We start from the raw sequence: 24,563 nt of genomic DNA, 5'->3' as shown, positions 1-24,563 counted from the left end.
AAAAAAAGGAAATTGAACTATCAATTAGCTCCTTAAGAAAAAAAAATCTCCAGGACCAAATGGATTTACAAGAGAGTTCTAGCAAACATTTAAGGAATTTAAGGAAGCCCAGTATTATTTGAATTATTCCTTTTATGAGTCAAATATGGTATTGATACCCAAATCAGGAAGAGCAAAAAGAATGAAAATTACAAACCAATTTCCCTAATGCATATTAATACAAAAATTTGAATAAAATACTAGCAAGGAGATAATATATCACAAAGATTTTTGCTGTGACCAGGTGGGATTTATGCCAGGTATGCAGGACTGGTTCAATATTACAAAAATTGGAATTATTAAAAAAGTTATTCAAAAAATTAAAAAAAAATTTAATTCAAAATAAGAAAAATTAGAAAAATCAGCATGATTGACCATATCAATAACAAGGAGAAACAAATCATATAATTTTACTAATAGATGCAGAAAAACTCTTTGACAAAATACAATACCATTCCTATTAAAATACTAGAAAGCATTATAATCAATAAAATCTCTCTTCAAATGGTAAGTAGTATCTGTCTAAAACCAAGAGCAAGAATTATCTGCAATATGGATAAGCTAGAAACCTTCCAGTAGGATCAGAGGTGAATCAAGGATATCTATTATTATGACTATTATTCAATATTGTGCTTGAAATTCTAGTTATAGCACCAAGAAAGAAAAAGAAATTGAAGGAATAAAAAAAGGAAAATAAGGAAACAAAACTTTTACTTTGCAGATGATATGATAGTATACTTAGAGAACCCTAGGGAATCAACTAAAACACTAATTGAATCAATTGAAAATTTCTACAAAGCTACAGGATGTAAAACAAATCACCAGTATTCCTACATATTATATACATCAAAATCCAGCAGGAAGATATGAAGAAATTCCATTTAAAACAGTTACTGACAATTAAAAATATTTGGGAGTCCACTTGTCAAGATAAACCGAAAGATTATATGAACACAATTACAAAACACTTTTCATAAAACTAAAGATGGATCTAAACAAGTAGAGAAATATTAATTGTTTGTAAGTAGGTTGAGGTAATATAATAAAAATGATATTTCTTCCCAAGTTAATTTACTTATTCAGTGCCATAACAATCAAACTACCAAATAGTTATTTTATAGAACTATAAAAAAACAGTAGCAAAATTATCTGGAAAAATAGGACAAAAATAACAGGAAAATGAATAAAAAATAGCAAGGAAAATGGTCTCAAAATTCCAGATTTCAAACTATGTTACAACATAGTAATCATTGAAGCAATCTGGTATTGGTTAAGAAATAAAGTGTAGATGAGTGAAATGGATTACGAATACAACACACAGTAGTAAATATTTGATCAAAAAGTGTCTGATAAACTCAGAACCCCACTTATTGGGGCAAGAACTCAACATCTGATAAAAATTGCTGGGAAAACTGGAAAGCAGTATGACAGAAACTAGATATAGACCAACATGTATATATGAAGATAATGTCAAAATGGATAAATGATTAAGACATGAAGGGTGATATAATAAATAAATTAAGGGAGCATGGAAAAATTTCTTCTCAGATCCATGGATAGGGGAAGAATTTATAACCAAACAAGAAATACAGGAGATAATTTGAAGTAAAATAGATAATTTTGACTACATGAAATTAAAAAGCTTTTGCATAAACAAACTGAATGCAGCCAACAGTAGTAGAAAAGCACAAAACCAGAAAAAAATTGCAATGAGTTTCCCAGACAAAGGCCTCATTTCTCAAATATATAGGAAACTCAGTCACATTTATAAAAATAAGAACCATTCCTCAGTATATAAGATATGAACAAGCAAATTTCAGAAGAATAGCAACATTTAAACAATGCTCTAACTCATTGCTGATTAGAAAAATTTATGTTAAAATAACTCTGATGTCTGATATTTTCATGGCAAAGGTATTTTATCACTTCCTTTTTTAGCTTATTTTACACAAATGAGAAAACTGAGGCAAATTGGGTTAAGTGATTTGTCCAAGGTCACACAGCTAGTAAGCTATGTTTGGGACTGGATTTGAATCCAGGTCTTTCTTACTCCAGACCTGACACTCTACCCACTGTGTCACTTAGCTTCCCCCTATAAAGACCAAATCTATCAATAAAGGAGTTTAAAAAAAAGAAATAGAAAGGAGATACTAGTAGAGCTTTGAAACTAGAAGTTAATTAACTTCTTAGAGATAGAGACTAAGACCAAAAAGCCAAAGAATTAAGATAATAATGAAGATCTTTCTTATATAGTGAAAATTGTTAGTATCTATGTGGTGGATATCTATTTGAGAGACTATAGAAAGGCTCCTCCTCATCCCCACTGAGTCTCTCACTGATGTCTGAATTTCTTTCACTAGCAATTCACACCTTTGAGTTAAGACAACATCCCTCTGCTCAGTTCTCTTTACATGTAGAATCCATAAGAACTGGAAGGAACCTGAAAGCAGGGATGTGCTGGCAAATATTTAACAATCAGTTCTGTGAAGGATCAGGAAGTGATGCACTTTTAAGTTTAACTTTCATTATTAATATTTTCTCCCCTACTTTCTTAGTTCTAGATAATTAACAAAACAAGATCTCAAGCCCTGATCTAGATCCTTTGCAATTTCCATGATGTAAATGTTCACCCTGAAAATTTAACAGATCCTATGGTTCAGTTTGAGTTCGTTTCAACACACCCCTGTCTAAAGACTATTCCATCCAACCTTCTCATTTGATAAATGAGGAAACTGAGACCCCCAGTGACTCGAGGACTGCCCTCTATTACTAGAATCCACACTCTTCCAACCTCCTCCCCTTAGGGTCCCTAGCTTTGTTTGAGGGTCAGCTAATGTGTTATCTACTACTCACAGGCTTTCCCAAGTCTTGCAGTTGTTAACAGCGTCCCCTTCCTCATAGTATTTTATGTATTTTATTTTAAATTTAACTTTTCGTGTATACATTGTTTCCCCTTGATAGATCATAAACTCATAGAGAACAGAGGATTACTTTCACATTCTCCAGCACCTAGCGCATTGCTAGGCACATAGTAGGTAACTGGACAAAAAGTAAATGAATGATTTGCTCCAAGCCACATTCATCTAGTAAGTTACAGAAACTGAGATTTGAGTCCTGACCTTACTAATTCCCAGTCCCTACCTCTCTTTTTTAGTGCCTCTTAAGTTTTTCTAAGAGGGATAACATGGTTACCCATAATACCTCAATGTGAATGAGTTTGTGAGATACTTTCCTCCCTGAATAAATGGAACTGAAGGGAAATGCACAGTCACCTCCAAAAAGGGAAACTAGGAAGCCTCGAGGCAATTTTCACTGCTCTGCCAAGGATCACTGGGGTAAAATAGAAAAAGTACTGGACTAGTATTCTTGGATTTGAGTCCTAATTTGCTCTGTGATTGCACAAGTCATACTACTTTGTAAGATTCCTCACCTTTCAAATGAAGGAATGGAATTAGGTGACCTTAAAGCTTCGTCCAGCTCTAATATTTTAGGATCAAGAGAAAGACTTCTATGGTGTCATCCTGATGGATCTTTCTCTCCACTGAAAACCTCCAGGGGACAAAAAACATTCCCCCCTCCCCAAAATCCTGTACTTGCCCTGAAGAAAAGGTAGCTCTTTATAGGTAAGAGGAGAGGAGAGCAGAGCCTGAGAAAGATAAAGGCTGAAAGCTGCTGCCAGATGCATGTTCACTGTTGGATGAAGGGTAGGGTGGGGCAATCACCCCAGTCACCCAGCTGACAGGGAGGAGCAGAGATATTCTCTTCTCATAAGCTGTTATGTAAGCCCCAGTCTCTGGAGGAAAGCCAGGGTACAACACGGCTGCTCCAGAAAAGGTATTTACAATCTACTTCAATTCAAGATGAGCGTAGAATGCCGGGAATCAGATGTTTAGACTAGTTTAAGATTCGGCTGTCAGAATATCACCTTGAACTCCAGACTTAGCAGGATTTACCCTTCGGCTGGCTTGAAATGCCCCACCTCCCAGCTTGTGACATGCCCAACTCTGCCCAGCAAATCTGGCATGCTCCCATCCATGTGCTTGCCATGGCTGGCATCCACATGCTGTCCTGGGAGCAAATCCTGACAAGCCTCCTGGGTCCCATGGCCCTTTCCAGACCCACATTACACTTGACTAGCCTTGTCAGAAGCTCTTAGCTTCCGAGATCAGCTTGAGAATGCCCATCTCCTCAGAGGCAAAACATAGCAGCCCAGGGGTACATCAGGGAAGAATCAACTCTCAGTGCCTCTGGGTTTTCATTCTGTTCTTCCTCCTGCCATATGGTCTTTCTTTCTCCCTGGAGTAGAAGCCAGCAAAGGCTTTTCAGATAACTTTCTTCTGAGAAAACCTTTCTTCCCCCTCCTCTATCTCACTAGGGAGGGTGATGGCCAAAGCTTCAAAAAGCTCCTACAGAGGGTGATTCCCCAAGGAGCTCCTGGACTAACATCCATGGGGGATTCCCAAACCCTCAAACTGCCTGCCAGTGTCTTAAAGCCAGCTTTGCAAACTTTCTCACCCTTTTTTTTTTTTTAATGAATGCTATTTGTTGGTTGCCTTGCCGTAGCTCCCATAATATAATACTTTGTGGTATTACATATTTTAGTTTTTTTAATTAACAAACATTTTGTTTCATTTATCAAGCATCTACTACCCCTTTCTCCCAATTAAGCAAATATAAATAATTATTTTTATCTATTTTATTAAATATTTTCCAATTATATGTAAAAAACAACAATCTTTTTTTTTAAGATTTTGAGTTTTAAATTCTTTACCTCCCTTCTAACCCTCCCCTTCTAAGAAAGTAATTACTTTAATTTCATACCAAACATATCTCCATATTAACCATGTTGCAAAAAAAAAACACTAAAAATTCAATAAAAATAAAGTTTAAAAAAGTATGCTTCAATCTGTATTCAGAGTTCTACAATTTTCTTTCAAGAGATTGATAGCATTTCTTATTGTAAATCCTTTGGAATTGTCTTGGATCAATGTCTTGATGAGAATAGCTAACTCTTTCAAAGTTGATCGTCCTTACAAGATTACTATTACATTGTACAATGTTCTCCTGGTTCTGTTCACTTTACTTTGCATTAGTTCTTATAAGTCTTCTCAGGTTTTGTCGAAAACATTCTACTCATCCTTTCTTATAGCATAATAATGTTCAAATCATATGGCACAACTTGTTCAGTTATTTCCCATTTGGTGGGCATTCTCTTAATTTCCAATTCTTTCCCATCACAAAGAAAACTAAGATATAGATAGATAGATAAGATGTTAGATAGATATAGATATAACATTTACAAATAAGTCCTTTTCCTTTTTCTTTGATCTCTTTGGAACATAGATCTAGTAATGGTATTGCTGGGTTAAAGGGTGTGTCCTTTGCCATAGTTTCAAATTGGTCACTAGAATGATTGGAACAATTCAGAGCTTCTCCACCAACAATTCTTCCATATCCCCTTCAGTATTTGTTATTTTCTGTCATATTAGCCAATCTGATACAATCTGATATAATCTGATATACAACTTGTCACAAAGAATCATATGTCAATCGATGGAATTATTCTGTATTTGGTCTAGCTGTTACAGAATGATTGGACTTCTAACCCTATAAAATTAGGGCCCTGGAAGGAAGAGGCACTTCAGATCATTAGGAAGATCTTCATTAGAGGAGACCATGAGCCCTTGGATAAAATGCCACTGGCTCAGACCTCTGCCTCAGTCTCTCTTATTGTAAGTAGGATAATTTTAATCTCCGCAGAAGATAGGGTCACATGGTCAGACCTGTGCTTGAGGAATCAATTAGACACCTGAGTCTAGGAAGGATTGAAGTAGGGAGAGCACAGAGATCAAGCATCAGGCTATTGCAATAATTTATGTGTGAGGTTATGAGGGTTTAGACTAAGATGATGGTAGTGTCAGAGGAGAAGAGAAAGGGTATAAGAGAGATGCTATGAAGGAGAAATGGCAGGATTTGACCCCCCTGGTTGACTAAGGGGGGGTGAGAGAGAGAGAGAGTAAAGCATGGAAGATAATACCTGTGAGCCTTAAGGTTAGTTGAGCTTAATAGAAATATTAGGAAGATGGGAAAGCTTGAGCAGAGAAAATATGGAAATACTGAGTTCAACTTTAGACATACTGAATTTAATGTGTCTATGGGACATCCAGTTCGATTTGTCCAATCAGTAGTTGTTGATATGAATCTAGAGGTGAGGAGATTAGAGCTGAATAAGTAGATATGAAATTCATCAATGTAGAGATGATTATTAAATCCATAGAAGCTGATAATCCACCAAGTGAAATAATATAGAAGGAAAAAAAGGTTCAGGACAAGACTTGGGAGATACCTAGGGTTAGTGGGGATGATCTGGATAAAGATCTGGCAAAATTATATTCACTCTATTCAAAATATATTCATTTGATCCTCATAACAATCTTGGGAGATTTTCATTTTACAGTTGAGGAAACTGAGGGAGGCAGAGGTTAAATGACTTGTCCACCTCCCCTGGTCTTGTCTGCTCTGAACCTCAGCTAGGAAGGCTACACTGAGGAAAGACCCAACTCTCTCAATAGTCGGCCCTATCTTTTTCCTCTGTCCCTTTCCTATCTCCTGGCCAGAAGCCATCTAGGATATCAGGGATGAAGGAAGAACTGCTCCTATGGAAGGTTCACTCCTTCCCCACCACCTTACTTTTACTCTATCCAGTGGGCTATCCAGACCCAAAGCTGTTTGCTCATGTGGCTTAGATGGGATGAGTATCACCAACTCTATTCCTTCTGAAGAGATAGAAGACCACCAGATCTTAGCTTCTATGCCTAGGAACCATCTTTGATTTGCTGACATAACCTAAGGATCCAGAGTCTTTGCCATCTAACCCTTCAAAATTCACAGCATTTCCATTTGCCCTATAGCTGGAGGATAGATTTTTTTTTTACGTACTGTCTTCCATTTAGAGTGTAAGCTCTCTGAGAGCAGGGAAATTCTGGCTTTTTCCATTTGTGGATACAAGGAGAGTGCTTTTTATTTAGCAAGAACTTAATATATAATCTTTTATTCTCTCACTCCTTCATTAAACTGTTAATGACTAGCAGAAACTTAATGTGTTATTTTCCTCCTAGGGCTATTTACCTTTCAAAGAACAGAGAAAATTCATGCAGGTGGGTGGTAGCTGAAGAAACTAGGCTGGCCAAATCCTCCCCTGGGACAGGTGATCTCACTGATTGGGATTACTCCCTTCAATGGTGCAGATTGTGGCCCATCCCCATCTTTCAGTCTATGGAATCTATTACACTTCCACAGTAAGTCCTTACTGTCTCCACCCTATATAGGCTGAGAACCTGACACCGATCTCTTTATGTTACCTGAATTCTGGGGAGCATGGAGTTTCACCATTTTTTCTTGGCAACCCAGAACTGTAATTTTTTAGAATCTGTGATATTGCGAGAGCCATTGAGAATGATACAGTCCTGTCCTGATTTTTTGGCTTTAGCTCTTATTTCCCACCCTGGACTCTCCTTTACACTTGCCCTGCTCTCCTCCAATCTGCTATTGTGGCTGCCTCTTCACTGTCTAGATTCCTTGGGTTTTATTCCTGATCACACTCCCAGGGTTCTCTTATAAGGTATTCTGATGCCTCCTTTCTCCTCTCTCTTTCCACACCTAAGATTCCCAGGTGTGATAGCCTCCTGAAAGACCTAGTCCCTATTATCTGGATCAAAGTCCTAATACTTATTCACTGGCCAAATCTCTGGTCATTCTTTGTCTTTGTATCTTTCATACAGGAGTAATAATTTGAACTGAGCTTTAGAAATCCCAGTATTTGTACTTGATAATTCATTCATTTGGGGCAGCCAAGTGGCAAAATGGATAGGAGAAGGGAATAGGGCCAGGTACTGTGTTAAATATTTTTTCAATATGTCTTATTTGATCCTCACAACAATCTTGGGAGATAAGTGCTTTTTTTATTTTCATTTTACAGTTGAGGAAACTGAGGGAGGCAGAGGTTACGTGACTTGTCCAGAACTATGCAGCCACTAAAGTAGTAAGTAAATCTAGGCTCAGTGTCCTATCCACCAAACCACCAGAGTGGAGTACTGAGCTTCAGAGTGTTGGATGTAGGTTCAAAAAGACCTGAATTCAAATCCTTCTCAGACAATTACTAGCTTGTGTGACCACTTAACATCTGCCCTCCTTAGTTTCCTCAAATGTAAAATAGAGATAATAATAGTACCTACCTCCCAGGGTTATGTGAGGATCAAATGAAATTATATTTGTAAAGTACTTTGTAATACTTAAATTGCTATTTAAACACTATTATTATTATGTGAGCCTTGAGCTGTGATTCTGGGATGAAGAGGTGGGTGTTTAAAGGGAACAGGAGTTCAGAAAGCATGAAAAACTGGAAAGGAGACAGACATCACCGTGATTTGATTTAGGGCAGCCAGAAAGGATTACATTAACTGAAGAGGGGAGAGGCTGTTAGATTAGGCTTATAGCAGGCAGCAGCTGCTTGGAGAATTTTCTCTCTGGCACTGTTAGAAAGAAAGGCCCTGGAAAAGAAAAAGTCTGAGTAAGAAAGAATAATCTAGATTTGGATCTAAAGTTCTGTCCAGTTCTACAAACTACTTTTTTGTGCTATGATGGAGCAACCCTAGGATGGAGGTTAGATTCTAGACCAGGTAAATTGAGAGTGATGAACAGCTTTGAGGTATAATCAGAGTAAATCAGTAAAACCTAAGTGTCAATGTTGCCTCATATATTTAGTAGCTGTGTGATTTTGGTCAAGTGACAATTTTTCTGCGTCTCACTTTTCTCATCTGTAAATTGGGATAATTACACTTACCACATACATTTGTTGGGAAGATTAAATGAGGTAATATAGCTAAAGCTCTTTGCAAGCATTATATAAATGTTAATTATTATTAACGATAGCTTATTAAACAATACTTGCCAAAATTGATTGTTACATATTCTTTGTGATTCAGAGATGGCTCTGGGTTATCATCTGTGTGGGTTCTCTCACTGGGATAGCTCCTCTGTGCCTTTTTTGACCTTGAAGAATCTCGTCTGGAACTGATTCAACCATTCTGGAGAGCAATTTGGAATGATTCCCAAAGGGGTTACAAAACTGTGCATACCTTTTGATCCAGCAAAACCACTACTAGGCCTGAATCCCAAAGAGATCATTAAAAAGGGAACAAGACCCACATGTACAACAATATTTATAACAGCTCTTTTTGTAGTGGCAAAGAATTGAAAGTTGAGAGGTTGCTCATCAATTGAGGAATGGCTGAACAAGTTGTAGTATATGAATGTAAGGTAATGCTATTGTGTGATAAGGAATGTTGAGCAGGTAGATTTCAGAAAAACCTGGAAAGACTCATGTGAACTGATGCTGAGTGAAGTGAGAAGAACCAAGATAACATTGTACACAGTAACAACAATATTGTCCAATGATCAACTATAAATGACTTAGCTCTTCTCTGCAATGCAATGATCCAAGACAATTCCAAGGGACCCATGATGGAAAATACTGATCACATCCAGGAAAAGAACTATGGAATCTGAATGCAGATTGAAACATACTATTTTCATCCTTTTTTGGTTTTTTCTTTCGTGATTTTTCTCCTTTCTTCTAAATCTGTTTTCACAGTATGACTAAGGTAGAAATATGTTTAACATGATTGTACACATATAATCTACAGATTGCTTACTATCTTGGGGGAGAGAAAAATTTGGAGCTCAAAATCTTACAAAGATGAATGTTGAAAGCTACCTTTATGTGTAATTGGAAAAAAATAAAATATTATTAAGTTAAAAAAAAGAATTTTACCTATATGTTTCCATATATTCTCAACAGAATAAGGACTCTTAATATGGGGTCTATGAATTATGTTGTTATTGCCCAAACATGACTGACCCTTTGTTATCCCATTTGGTTTGTTTGTTTTGTGGTGGTGTTGTTGTTGTTTGGCAGATACTGGAGTGGCTTGCCATTTCTGTCTCTAGTAGGTTCATTTTGTCAGGCAATTAGAGGTTAAGTGATTTGCCTAGGATGTCATGGCTAGGAAGTATCTGAGGCTGGACTTGAAATTAGGTCTTTTTGCCTCCAGGTCCAGTGTTTTATACAGTGATCCACGGGCTGCCTCTTAGACATGAATAACTAGCATTTGTATAATGCTTTAAAGCTTACAAAATGCTTTTTAAACATGCTATTTTGTCCTCACTATAATCCTAAGAAATAAGTACTAGTATTATCCTCATTTTACAGATGAAGAAACTGAGGCAGACAGAATTAAGTGACTTGACCAGGGTCACAAAGCTAGTGAGTATCTGAAAATAGATTTAAGTTCAAATCTTTCTGACTCTAGATTGTATCTCTCTCTCTCTCTCTCTCTCTCTCTCTCTCTCTCTCTCTCTCTCTCTCTCTCTCTTTCTCTCTCTTTCTCTCTCATTGTAAAGTACTCCCTTTACTACCCAATTCATGTGCATTTACTTTATTTCTAATTCTTTGCTACCACAGAAAATCTGCTATGAATATTTTGATATATATATGACCCTTCTTTCTGTCTTTGATCTTCTTTGGGTAAATACCTAGCAGTGAAATGTTGGGTCAAATGGTATAAAAAGAGTCACTTGCTGAAGATAAATTCCACATTGAAATTCAAAATGGCAGCCTCAATTCATAGCTTTACCAATAGTATGTTAGTGTGTTTATTTTTCTAAAACCCATCCAAGATTAACTACTTCCACTTTTTTATCATCCTTGCCAACTTTCTGTGTATCAGATAAGATCAGTTATTTTGATTTGCATTTCCTTTATTACTTGTCATTTGGAACATTTTGTTATATGGCTGTTAATAATTCTTTAAAGGACTGTTTGTCCACATCCTTTGACTAGTCCTCAAATTCTGATTCTTCTCAGGTGGTTGATGTTCCATGGTTTACAACCCTAAATCACAACCTGGAGGGTACTGGAAAGAGATGGACTTCAGTGGCAGCTAGTTACAAGAGATTGTTGAAAGCAATTAAGTTTCCAAAAAACAATCCAATTGAACTTGTCTCCTACTCAATTTTGGGCACAATGACAGTGCTTGTGAAAATATTTAGTCCCATGACTGCAAACATTTACAATTTAATGAGTTAGAAGAGCTATTTGAAGTAATCATTTATTCAAATCTATGGCTCACAAATTCCTGCCTAATGGTTACTCGAAGAACACAGTTTAACTAAACTCATTGCTGGATGTTAGGATACTTGGAAGTAGTAGCAAATGCTTTCTGCTTAATCATCTCCTTTTCAATTATAACACCAGCTAGCATTTGCTTTTTCATTAGCCACTAGAATTCCAAACAGGGCTGGGGTGGGAAATGTAGATCTACTACTTTGCTTCTTTTCCTTCCCCAAATCATGGTCTGTACTTTTCTACACTGTGGTCCATTCTACCCACTAATTTGCTATTCAGTCCAAGTCACATCTCTCTCTCTCTCTCTCTCTCTCTCTCTCTCTCTCTCTCTCTCTCTCTCTCTCTCTCTCTCTCTCTCTCTCTCTCTCTCTCATTGTAAGTTGCATGCCCCAGGGACATTTCCAACATCCTTTTAAATAAAATATGCTGAAGCTGCTGAGCTGGATACAGATATTTTTCTCCTTGTTTTGGCTTGCTTATAACTGTATGATTATGAGTAATTTAATGGGTTATCTTCCTAACGATATGTCAATCTAGCCAATAGACACTTTTCATCCACTTTGTTTTTCTGATTTGGGTAGTATTGATTTCATGCATATTTTCCTGGATTTCATTGAAGAGGATCTATAGTGTTTTGGGGTTCAGCACAATTAATACAATGTCATTTATGAATACAGCATTTGGAAAACCTTTTTGTTCACAGAAAATAATACTATGACTACTAAAAATAGCTCCCATTAATATTGCATTTTACATTTTACAAAGCACTTTTCTCATCACGATCCTGTGAAAGGGAGTGTAAGCATTATTCTCCCCATTTTTGCTTTGTTTAGATTTTTTACAGGGCATCCGTGATGACTCTGATAAGTTCTTTAGTGTGCATATTTCCTTTTATATATTCCTGGATATTAACATTCAGTATTAGTAAACAGTTATCTCCATAGAAATGTTTGTCAGAGACTTTTTTTGAGTGTGTGTGTGTGTGTGTGTATTTTAATGCTTTGTTATGTTTCTTTATTTTATATCCCAGCACTTCTCTGTGATTTCACATCTATATCAAAGCTTCTTAAACTGTAGTTTGTGACCTCATATAGGAATTTCATAATTTTATGTGGGGATTGCAAAATTATGATTTGTTATCAATAAATGCTTGACTTGTATACCTACTTTATATAACTAGTTTGCATAAAAATTTCTTGGACAAAAAAAATTACCAGAAGAAAAAGTTTAAGAAACTCTGATCTATGGAACCTACAATAGACTCTCCCATGATAGAAATTTGCCTTGTAACAAATCAGTAGAGTCAAAACAAATTAACAAACTGATCACATCTGAAAATACAGGTCTCCTTTATCTCTTATAATTCATTGTCTCTTCAGTCCTTGGAAGTCATGATTCTTCATTGTGTTAATCAGAGCTCTGAAGTCTTTCAATCTTATTTTCCTTGACATTTTTGTGATCATCATGTAAATTGCTGACCCAGTTCTCCTTAATTCATTCTGCATTAGTTCATATGTCTTTCCAAGTTTCTTTAAATTCCTATTGTTAGTCATTTCTTTTGATATAATAATAGTCTAAACCATTCATATACCACAATTTGTTCAGTTGTTCATATATTGGATACCAACTTTCCTTCCCATTATTTGCTATAGATATTTTTGTTTATAGGGATTTTTAACCTCCTGTATATGTTTATTAATATACATCATATTCCAAAATTCTTAGTAGAGTTTTTAGCTACTAAAGCATAAAGCTTTTTTTTTCTTTTTAAATCATTTATGTATTTATTTTGCTGAGGCAATTGGGGTTAAGTGACTTGCTCAGGATCACATAGTTAGGAAGTGTTACATGTTTGAGGTCAGTTCTGAACTCAAGTCCTCCTGACTTCAGGATTGGTGCTCTATCCACTGCGGCCACTTAGCTGCCCCAGCTTAAAGCTTTCAAACTTTCAAACTATCAAAGCTTAAAACTGTGCTGACTCTTGGGGAGCCCTGTATATTATATCTAGATAGGCACATATAAATATATATCTAAATGCAAATAGATACATATAGATAGATATAAATTCATACCTATATATAAATATATAGGTATAATAAATATATGTAAATATATGGGTCTATATACATAGAAATGAAATATTATCTAATTCTATATAAAAATGACATCACTGAATCAAAAAGTATGTATAGTTTAATGACTTATTTTGTATAACTCTACACTATTTTTCAGAATGATTGGACTAATTTACAGCTTCACCAACAATATAATAGTGTATTAGCACAGTCTCTTCTTTAATAGATGAAAGAGCATGTTTAAGTACAAATGTGACCAGAAGACTCTGTTGATTAGGTCCAATTCAATTTGCAATAACCTCAGTCAATCAGATCATCCATAGTTGCTGAAGTTTATTCCAGCACTTAGCACAGTGCCTGGCACAATATATGTGTGTGTGTGTGTGTGTGTGTGTGTGTGTACACACACACACACACACACACACACAGAGAGAGAGAGAGAGAGAGAGAGAGAGAGAGAGAATGAGAATAGAATTGAATTATATATGTGTATGTATATATATACAGAGAGAGAAATTTGAATTGAATTCATTGAATTATTATTCCCTCTCAATGAATTGTGGATTGACAGTAATCCAAGCCCTGGAGATTTCCTTATTTCTTACAGTGAGGTGTAATGGACATTTCTGTAACCTCCAAAAGAAAGATACAGTAAAGACCTGAAGGCTTACCTCCCACTAATCTTACTCAGATTGATCAAGCTCTTTCACTTCCCTGTAAAATCAATTTCCTTCCAATTGATGTGGTAAATAAGTGGGGGTTTGCCATTTAAAATTAGCTGGGCTACAGGAGAATCTCCATCAGAAACCAGCTTCCTCACATTCTGTACTAGCCACGACCATCATTACTTCTCCTGCTCTGATAATGACAAGGTTAGGACTCTGGTGCTGGATACTGATAAAACTAAACATGGAACCTTCTGGTCAAATCTACAGAGTAAACCTGAGAGACCATCTTTCCTAACGTTTCAGATGAGGAAATTGAAATCCAAGGTGGTCAAATGGCTTTGCCCAAAAGTCATAGCAGATAATTGTAGAGATTCAAACCCAGGTCTCCTGACTTGGCTTGATGCTCTTTTCTGGGAATTCAGGATTGAAGTTGTGGGCAGCTCGCTCCAATGCATGGTTTCATCTCAAACATTCTTCTTTCTGGCGACAAGTATCCCGCAATCGTCCCCTTTAAATCCTCCCTAGGGCCTGAAGAGAAGCTGACAGCTCCCTGACTATTTTTTCCCCTGAGGCTCTGTGAGTTAGAGCTAATTGGCTGCCTCAAAAGAAAGAAAAAGAAGATGAAGGAGAGGAGCGTGTGTGTCTGTGTGCAGGGGAGGGATGAATTGGGGGGGCACAATTCTGAAGGCTAGTTTCCATGGGAACTGTTAGGGAGGTTGGTGCTACGTTCATGCCAGGAGGAAATAAGGGATGGAAAGGTAAACTTTGCTGGTCAAAGGCTATTCCTGTTAGGACTGTTTGTGGAGGGATACAGACTCCCAGTGGGGGCTGCCTTGAGACTATCCCCCAAATTATTCTCATTTTTCAAACAACGATGATGAGTGTACCAGCCATAAATAACAGAAACCAACCTTGGTCCATATCCGGGACTATTTTTCCCTTGAGGTCAGAAGATCTCATTCATTTACTATCTTACCATTGTTACCTGTGGTCTAGTAGAAAGTAAATAGTTGAACTTGACTCATCCATTAACCAGCTGTGTAACCATGGACAGTTCATTTAACCCTTCTTAGCTTTTTTCTTAATATGTTAAAAAATAGGAAGATGATAATGGATCAGTGGAAAGGGTGCTGGGTTTAGAGCTGGAAGAACTGAGTTAAAAAATCTGGTTTTGTCACATATCAGTGTGATCTTAAGCTGATCAATTAACCTTCACTGGGATGGTGAGATGGCATAGGGAAGAGAAAGCTAGACCCAGAGTCAGAAAGGCACTTCCTGCTGTGTGACCCTGGGACAAATCCTTTAATCTTGCCTGTCTCAGTTTCCTCAACTGTAAAATGGGAATAATAATAGCACCTACCTTCTAGGATTCTGAAGACTAAATGAGATAATATTTATAAAACATTTGGCACAGTTCTGACATATAGTAGACATTTAAATTCTTGTTTTTTCCTCCATTGTAAAATGAGGGGAATGGGACTAGATAACCTCAATTATCTCTTTTATCTCTAAACTTATACCTGCCTGGCTTATTTTACAGGCTTATTGTGAGATACCATGAAATAGCTGGAAAAAGTCATGCACAAGAGAGTGCTTTGTAAATTGTAACTGGTTATGTAAATGTGAAGTATCATTAGTCTTCTACATTAAAGCTTTACTTAGATGAATGCCTTATCATGGTGTGGGTGGTGAGAACCCATGGTCTTGGGTTCTCAGAGGATATTCTTTCAGAAAATAAACTGTGTTGTTATTGTTCAGTTATGTCAGTTGTGTATGACTCTTTGTGACCCCATTTGGGGGTTTCTTGGCAAAGATACTAGAGTGATTTGCCTTTTCTGGCTCATTTTACAGGTAAGGAAACTGAGGCAAGTAGGGTTGAGAGACTTGCCCAGAATCTTACAGCTAGCAAGTGTCTGAGGCTAGATTTGAACTCAGGTCTTTCTGACTGTATTATCTAGCTGCCCTAGTAGTTCTTACCAGTTTGGAAGAATTTTAATTATGGGATCTATTCAAGAACTTAGCTTAGTTTGATGTGGAGAGGTTCACCATTAGAGGGGTGATCACTGTAATGAATGGTGGCAAGAGGTGAGGGGTGGGGGGGTGCAACAAGTCTTGAAACCATCTACTAAGGTGGAGGGGACCATCACCTGCATTAAGGTCAAGGAGAGGGATTGTACTTGGCATTTTCCAAGTGAGGAAACTCCGTTTATTAATGTGAGTTAGCATCTTCTCTGTAATCTACAATCTTAGACTGTTGTCTACAGTAGTGAGAGGTATACACACAAGCATGTATACATCTACATATATCTCTGTGTATGTATAGTTTGTATACATACATAGTATATAGAACACACATATAGTATATCTAGGATATATACTATAATATATATGTAGAATATAGTATATATGTATATATCTACATGTTATATAAGTATATATACAGGTATACATATAAACATGTAAATATAGAAATAAAAATCTATGTATATGTTTGTTAAATACAAACTTTTTGAAGGGAGGGACCAGGGACTATTATTCCTATTTTACAGAAGAGGGAGCTGAAATTTATTGAAAGTTATGATCATGGGATTTGGGGGTGCAAAACACATTTAAGTACACTTACGTCCTCATATTACAGATATGGAAACGGAGGCACAGAGAAGTGAATTGATTTATCTAGATTCACAAAGGCAAAAAAAAAAAAGTGGGTGAAATTTAGATTCAAGTCCAGGTCCTTTGGCTTTTCTTAAGACTCCCCAGCTAGTACTTGGTACTGCAATTGAGAACTTCAAGTTTCCTTTTCCCTTTACTATCCTGCCCTTCCTCTCAGCTAACTTAGGGGAAGTCATTGCCTCCAGAGGTATTGGGACAGCCTGAAAGTATCAATAGTGTCAAGAAGGAAGATCTAGTTTAATTGATGAGTCATTGATTTATCAAAGGTTAGTAAGGGGAAGTTAGGGATGTTTGGGGAGCACATACAAAAATTTTTGAGGTGAAATTCACTAGCAGCATCTGTCTCCACCCTCAAAATGTTCTTCAGAGACAGAATCCTGGACTGAACAGTCAACAGGATTTCCCCAGAGTGACATTTCTGACTTTGTGATTTCCAGGCTATGACAGTCCTTTCCATCAAGGGAGAGGTCTAACAGAAACATGTTTATTCACCAATGCTCCTTTGTTCATCTTCCAATGTAGGGGATGTTCCCAGATGACATGTTGCTGGAATGGTTGTCCATATATCCCTATGCAATCTGAGCCCAAGGAAGCTGCTGGGACATTAGTGACAGACACTGTGGGGGTGGCCATATGGCTATAAAGTTCTGTTCATTCAGACCCAGGGGAGTTAAGATGGGAATGTAAATCTTTTGCCTGAGGCACAGGCATATTATAAACACAGTGGTCCCAGATCTCTGGTAACTTGGGTCCTGCTGAGAAGCAGGAGGAAGAATTAGATAGTTTCTTAAGACCCCTTGAGATAAGAGATTTTAGAGTCTGAACTCTGATTTTTTGCTTCTTTATAGAATGGTTCCCTGAAATTAGGGTGTTGTTGCATAAGAAGTGGGAAGAGAAGTAGGGATTGGTATGTATTCCTTCCAGATTTTCTTTTTAGGTCAGTTACACTAAACTAAAATGACGATGATAAGTTGGATATGTTCATAACTCAGTCCCTTTGGTCCATCACTCAAACCTCAGCAGGACCTTAGCCCTGAGGTTGTATCTCAGAGACCAAGCTGCAGTTCTCCAGGAAATGCACTGGTAGGCGGTGGGGGGTGGGGGTAGGATTGAGGGGTAAGGGAGAGAAGGGATAAGGAGGAAAAGAGAATGAGGAGGAAGGGAAAACAGGAGAGAGGGAAACAGGACACCATTACAAATACTCTCATCTTATTCAAACTAGAGAGGAGGATGGGGGAGAGAGGAAGAAAGATTGAATTACAGAAGTGAAAGAGAGAGAAAGAAAATGGATAACAGAAGAGATGAAGAAGAGAGACAAGGATTTGTGAAGAGGATGGGAAGAGAGGGAAAGAGAGAAGGAAAACGAATGGGTGAGGAAATGCAAGAGGTGGAAGAGAGAGAGGAGAGGGTGGGAGAGAAAGGCATAAAGAAAGGAAAAGAAAGAAAAGGAAAAACAGGTAATGGAAAGGTAAAAAATATGGGGGAAAAGAAGGAAAGAAGGAGGAAAAAACTGTGAGAGAGAGAGAGGGAGAGAGAGAATAGAGATCAGTGAAAAGGAGATAGAGGGAGAGAGGGAGGAGTAGGAGAAGGAGTGGGGAGGGGGGGGGCTGGGAGAGATGCAAATTAAAATCACGTCTCAGTCCAAGCAAACATGATGCTGCTGCCAAGTGGGCCCGTGGCTGTCCCAATGTTCTCCAGCGCCAGCTCCAGAGCTTTATCATCTGTTCCAGCGTCCTAGGCAACAAGACTTCCATCAGCTGGGAAGATGCAGAGATCAAAGGTGTGTTATTTTTTTTCCTTAGGGTCAAGGTGGAGGGTTCCCTGGGGGATCTACCTTGGGAAAAAAGGGATTCCAGTGGCTGCTTGCACAGACCTTTCCTGACAATGACTCCTGTGTGACTTTTGACATCCATCCCTTCCTGGCTAGAGATGAGAGGGAAATTATATTTCATAATTCTGTAAGATTTTTGGTTTGGGTCTCTGAGTTGACAGGGGACTAGAAACATGATTTCTGGGTTTCCAGGGCATTATTCTGGGGCCAAAGTTTTTTTGAGGTGGAAGGAGGGATCCATTTTCTAATCTCTTCAATACTCTAGGGCTAGGAGAAAAGAAGGTTGCAGATATAATCTGAGACAATGTATGACAGGTTCTTGTATCCATCTGAAATTCTTCAGGGTTTGGGACTCTAAGACTCTCTATAAGACAGATAAAAATTGGAGGGTCACTTAAAGCCCTCACAATTCAGAAGGAGGTGAAACTGTGGGAGAGCACTGAAAGTATTTTTCCGAGAAAGATTGGCATAGGGGAGGGAAACAAAAGTGTCCCCCTCCCCCCAGGATTTGAGAAGTATTATTTTCTAGAAGGGTTTGACCACACACATTTGGCAACTTGGGGAAACAGTTCAGCTCCCTCCATTCTTATACCCCTTTGTTCTGTAGGGACTGAAGACCCCTCTCTTTGGCGACTTTTAATAGAAGGAATGAAGGAGGGTGCTTCCTTCTGCTTTAGTTTTTTTTTCTCCAAGGAAATGAAATAGGATATTAGTGCTAGGAAAAAAAAAAAAAACTTTAGAATTTATTTGATCCCAATTCTTTTACAAAGGACCTCAGTTTCTGAGGTTCAGCAAGATTAAGAGTTTTAACCAAAGTCATGCACTACTCAGTATTAGAGCCAGGACCAGATATTTTTCCATTACAATTCATAGGCCTTTTTTGAAGATGCACTCTTAAATGGGCTCAAGTTTTAGGCTTATGTTGAGATCAAGGGTTAAAAGTAGAGAGCCCTCATTGCCGGGAGATAGTGGAATGGTTTGGTATAAACAAAAAACAAATGAGAAATCTGAGGATTTATGAGCACAAGCTGAGGGAAGAAGACAGATCCTGTTAATGGGGCCCCAAAGGAACACCTGGGAAAACGGGGCTAAACCTTTTTCATGGAATCCTAATAAACCCTTCTCGATGTCCCCTCCAAACCTCCAAGACTCAGAAAGCTCAGGGTGAGAGGGACGAACAAAGGGAAGATAGAGAGCTCTAAGAATTCAGCTGTCTTGGAAAGACTGAGGAGGACCAAGGGGGAAAGTGGAAGGGACCATAAGACGGGTACCCTGCGGTTCGGGCAGGTTGAAAGCAATAGGGATGGGGGTGGCGTTCCGGATCTAAAGTTGAGGAGAGCCAAGAAGGACGGGGAAGAATGAATGAAAGGGTTAAGGCAGAGGCTGTAAGCTGCTTGGGGTCTGGGGGAAAGCGAGAGGAGCAGTCCTCTCAATGAGGGGGGAGGAATGAGGAAAGATGCAATAAAAGGGTGGCCGATGGCCAATAGCCCACCAGGCAGGGAGGGGTTAACACAGACTCTGGAGAGGCTGGGCCGGGAACATGGGAGGAGAATCCAGCTCAACCCATTGTTTCCCTCAGCTACATCAGACCTCGCTTCGACAGCTCCACCTGCCGTGTTCTACCGACACCTCTTCGGCCTCACCCACCCTGCAGGTAAGACTGGTCCCATCTGACTGAAAAGGGAGGGTACGGGAGGGGAGGGGCAGGGGTTGACTTGGAGGTGGGGTGGGGTAATGCTTAATCCCGAAAAGGGTTGGGGGAAGGTAGGAGGAGGAAACTTTCACCCTCCCTCTTCTGCTTTCTCTCAGTCTGGAGTTAGGGCTGGGAGGAGCTCAAGGAAAAGAAGGAGGGGTCTCTTTCTGAAGTGCCTTATCAATCTCCTTCAGGAGACACCCGCGCTTGGAAGAGGCGCTGCTAGAAACTTGGTTGTGACCAGGTGCCAGGGACCCGCCATGGAACCGAGGCCGGGGGGGAGGTTCTGTCCTGGTCTTCAGGGCACTTAGACCTTATATATATATACTCTTCATGTCAACTCTCTGTCTCTCTCCCTCCTCCTCCCCCCCCCCCCTTCCTCATCATCTTTGGGTCTCCCGCCTCCCGTCACTTGCTCCCTCTTTCCCCTCCCGCTTTCTTCTCAAACAAAGCTTCTTTGACATCTGCTTTCCAAGGGCCGGATGTTGGACACATCTACCTTGTCCTTTCCCTGGGGATGAGAATAAAGGTTACGTTTTAGAATTCACCTAGTGCCTCTCCCATCACCTCTTCAGCTCCCCTCTCATTATTCAGTCATTTTCAGTCTTATCTGACTCTTCTACTTCATTTGAGGTTGTCTTGACAAAGATTATTGGAATAGTTTGACATTTTATTCTCCAGTTCATTTTATAGATAGGGAAACTGAGGCAAACTGAGTTAAGTGACTGACCCAAAACAGCATAATTAATATGGATCAGAGGCAGGATTTAAATCTAGGAAGATGAGTCTTCCTGACTCCAGACCTGTCATTTTATCCATTGGCCATCTAGTTCTCCCAACCTACCTTCTCATTCAACTCAATTCAACAAATATTTATACAGCACTTAATGTATCCGGGGCATGATTTGGGCCCTTTAGGAGCTTGTGGGATAATATTTGTACACAAATAACTGTAATGCCATTTCGAATGCTTTGAAGAGACAGCTAGATAGCCAAAGTGGATAAAGCATCAACCCCAGACTTAGGAGAATCTGAGTTCAAATGGGGTCTCAGACATTTAATACTTCCAGTGTGACCTTGGGCAAGAAAAAATAAAGAGCAATATTAGAAGGTCTTGAGAGGCTCATCACCCAAGTGCTCTGAGATCACAGATATGAGTGAAGTTAATTCTGATTGGGGGTGGGGGTGGGGTGAGCAGCTTCATAGGAAAGGTGACATTTGAATCCTTTGCAAAGATCCTGGCCTCGATTCCCTGCTCTGGGGAAAGAAGTAGCGATAGTAGTTCTTTGTGAAAGTCTTGGACTTAAAGGATGGATAAGATATCCACAGAGGAAGGCCCATAGGGAGATGGAATGGCTTGATCTAAGAGAGATATTTGGACAGGGAAGAGAAAGTTCTGGCTTTTTTTGGTAAACAAGTTCAGCTTGATTAGAGCTTAAGGGTTGTAGTGAGAGAGAAGAGCTCTTGAGGGAGGTTGGGGCTCCTTTCCACTGAGGAAAACCAGTCTTCGAAGCTAAAAGAGAAGGAGAGTATCTGATTTGCATGCTCTGATTATATGCCTGAACCCTTATTCTGTGTGACTTCTTGATTAGACAAAGCTCTGAGGGAAATGAGTATGGCAGAGTTACATCTCCTTTATAAATTTAGGGCTGGGACAACTTGGTATAATCCATCACAAGGCTTTGTCTCACCCCATGACCTGTCTTACAGAAAGGAGTATCCCAGGTTTCTGATTCATGGGATGGAAAGAATGAGGCTAGAAATGAGCGCTCCCTTTTGCTTGGAACCAGGCAGAGGAGTGTGTGTGTGTGTGTGTGTGTGTGTGTGTGTGTGTGTGTGTGTGTGTCTGGGATGGAGAGGAGGTGCTGCAGTGGGTGGGGTACCATGGAGAAGTAGAAGTGGGAGCACTGGTTTGGGCAAATTTCTGCTCACCCAGAGCCTGAATATTCTGATGCTAGAATCAGCTAAAGCCTTCACTCCAGTCTCCTAATCACAGACCTTAGGAAGGAGAAGAGGCAGTCCAAAACTAGGTTAAATGTTTATATGTTTCAGGGATTAGAAGCTCAGGGTTATTCACTGCCCAAGTATCCTTTGCATTGTAGGAAGGTGAAACATGAAAGGAAGGCGTTCCTGGAGTGGTTTTTTTTTTCCACTTACAAAGAAATACCTTCTCCCCCATCTTTCCACAGAATCTAAATCTTATCTATCCATTTGAAATCAGTCCAGAAGTATTTATTGGAACCTACATGCCAGACTTGTATTAGGCACCAGAGCAATGGAAATCTCTGGAGAGATTTCTGTTCTCATTGATTTGTGAATGATCACTTCAATGGTGCTGATTACAAATTTGACCTATGATGATCTATCCAATTCCCTGAAAGCTTTTGTCTAGTTCTTTTAATATTTTTGTGGATTCTAGTTCATTTTGCCAAGAGGCATTATAGGATATAGGTCTGGAAGGAAATTTAAAGATCCCTCTTCCTCAGTTCATGGAGGAGAAAACTAGGACTTAGAGAAGTTAAGACGGGAAACCTAATCTCACAGATAGAACTAGGATCTGAACAAAGGTGCTCAGTCTCCAAGTATATTGAAAACATTTCTCTCTGCTGTCTCCCACAAAGCGTGAGTTTATGCAACTTCCTCATAATAGGCTAGACAATATAAATATTATCCTGATTTTAATAGATGTGGAAAGTGAAGTGCAGGGTGGGGTAAAGTGACTTAGTAATTTGCCCAAGATCATATGGCTCATGAGTGGAAGGATCATAATTTAAACCTAAGTTTTCTGAGGTTCCAAGTTCAAGGTCCCTCCCTTCCTTTTCATACCAGATGTTCAGGTTATAATTGCTAAAATTACTCAAAGAGTAGAGGAGGAGATTTTCCTACCTGGAATTGTAGGAGATTGTAGGAAAAATTTCACAAAAAAGGTGAATGTTGAGGGATGGGTAAGATTTAGATTCAGTAGAAAGAAAGGGGAGAAGGTATTCTTAGGTGATGTTCAGCTAGGGATATTGATAGCTGGAGAAATTTAGAGTCACTTTTCATGCTTTTTATTTTGTATCACTAGTGCCTGGTATAGTGCCTTGCATGTGATTAATACATGCCTGCTGATGAATTTTTTTGAGCTTCAGGCAATCTTTAAGTTGGAAGAAAGCAGATATTAGTCATCTCAAGTTGCAGATTCATAATCCCCAGCTCACCCCGAAGGTGTAAGGACCCTCAAATTCTTTTCTATGTGAACTCCTTCCATAGAAGACATCTTAGCCTCTCTGTCCCTAAAAAGACAAGAGTTTTGATGAATTTTTAAAAGTCTCATCTCTTTCTAGTCACACCTTCTCTTTCTGTGTATATATAAATAAACCCAATGTCCAAAGGATATGAACAGTTTTCCAAAGCAGAAACCCAAACTATCAGTAACCATATGGGAAGATGCTCTAACTCACTAATAATATGAGAAATGCAAATTAAAACAACTTTGAGATGTCACCTCCTACCCATCAACTTGGCAAAGATGATTAAAGGTTTAAGCAATTAATACTGGAAGGGTGGTGGGAAATCAGGCACACTAATAGTCTGTTGATGGAGCTGTGAATTGGTCCAGCCATTTGGGGAAGCAATTTGGAATTAAACATGGAAGAGTTGATCTTTTATCTACCCAGGAAACTCAGAATGTAATCACAAGGTGTTAATGAGGTGTTAAAGGAATGGAAAAGATGAATCTAATCCCTTTATGAGATGTGATCAGCTTTTTCTGAGGGAATCAGATGGGTCAATCTCATTGACAGATTAAAATGGACAGATAAACTCGGGGTGACCTTTAAAGAGTAACCTGTGAGTTGGTGTAGACTGCCAAAGCTTGTGGCAGTTATAGAGTGTTACTGCTGATAAGGGAGGGAGTTTTTTCTTTCATCCTATTAGGCAAACTACAAAGTAGTATATGTACTCACCCAGAAAGAGATTCCCCACCTAGCATGTGCAGACCAAGTTTGCCTAAATTCAAGACTCATTTGAGGGATCAGAGACACATATAGTCATCCAGAGAAAGAAGCAAATTCAAGGAGCATGATCCCGTATCTGGAGAAAAGAAAGACAGAGAGAACTAATCTTGTCAATTGGAAGTAGGTCATAGAGGAGATTGCACAAAGACAAAAAGATATCTAATACTGGAAGTTCTGAACTGGTCCATTGCCTTTGCACATATATTTCAGACATGTATGCCTCTTTTGTTATACTTTGTTCCTTTTCTTTCTTTCCTTCTTTCCTTCTTTCCTTCTTTCTTTCTTTCTTCCTTCCTTCCTTCCTTCCTTCCTTCCTTCCTTCTTCCTTCCTTCCTTCCTTCCTTCTTTCTTTCTTTCTTTCTTCTTTCTTCTTTCTTTCTTTCTTTCTTTCTTTCTTTCTT

The 24,563-nt window shown here is 38.7% G+C and overlaps 1 protein-coding gene across 3 annotated transcripts in view; it reads left to right on the top strand.

Moving 5' to 3' along the window:
* Positions 1–17,618: 17,618 nt before the first annotated feature.
* The window catches only part of KCNIP3 (potassium voltage-gated channel interacting protein 3), a 156,566-nt gene continuing 149,621 nt past the window's right edge, over positions 17,619–24,563 (top strand). Inside the window, exons 1-3 of one of the 3 annotated variants that reach the window (XM_051975770.1) lie at positions 17,619–17,723; positions 18,281–18,420; positions 20,051–20,125. In XM_051975770.1, coding sequence (XP_051831730.1) covers positions 18,406–18,420; positions 20,051–20,125 — 90 coding nt within the window. In that variant the 5' untranslated portion in view covers positions 17,619–17,723; positions 18,281–18,405. Of the gene's footprint in view, positions 17,724–18,280; positions 18,421–20,050; positions 20,126–24,563 lie in introns of those variants that run through there. The other 2 variants (XM_051975769.1, XM_051975773.1) reach the window with 2 other exon arrangements.

This window comes from Antechinus flavipes, chromosome 2, assembly GCF_016432865.1.
Source record: "Antechinus flavipes isolate AdamAnt ecotype Samford, QLD, Australia chromosome 2, AdamAnt_v2, whole genome shotgun sequence".
NCBI classification, from domain to species: Eukaryota; Metazoa; Chordata; class Mammalia; order Dasyuromorphia; family Dasyuridae; genus Antechinus; species Antechinus flavipes.
Note: the sequence above shows the minus strand (reverse complement) of the source record. Positions and strands in the feature narration are given on the sequence as shown.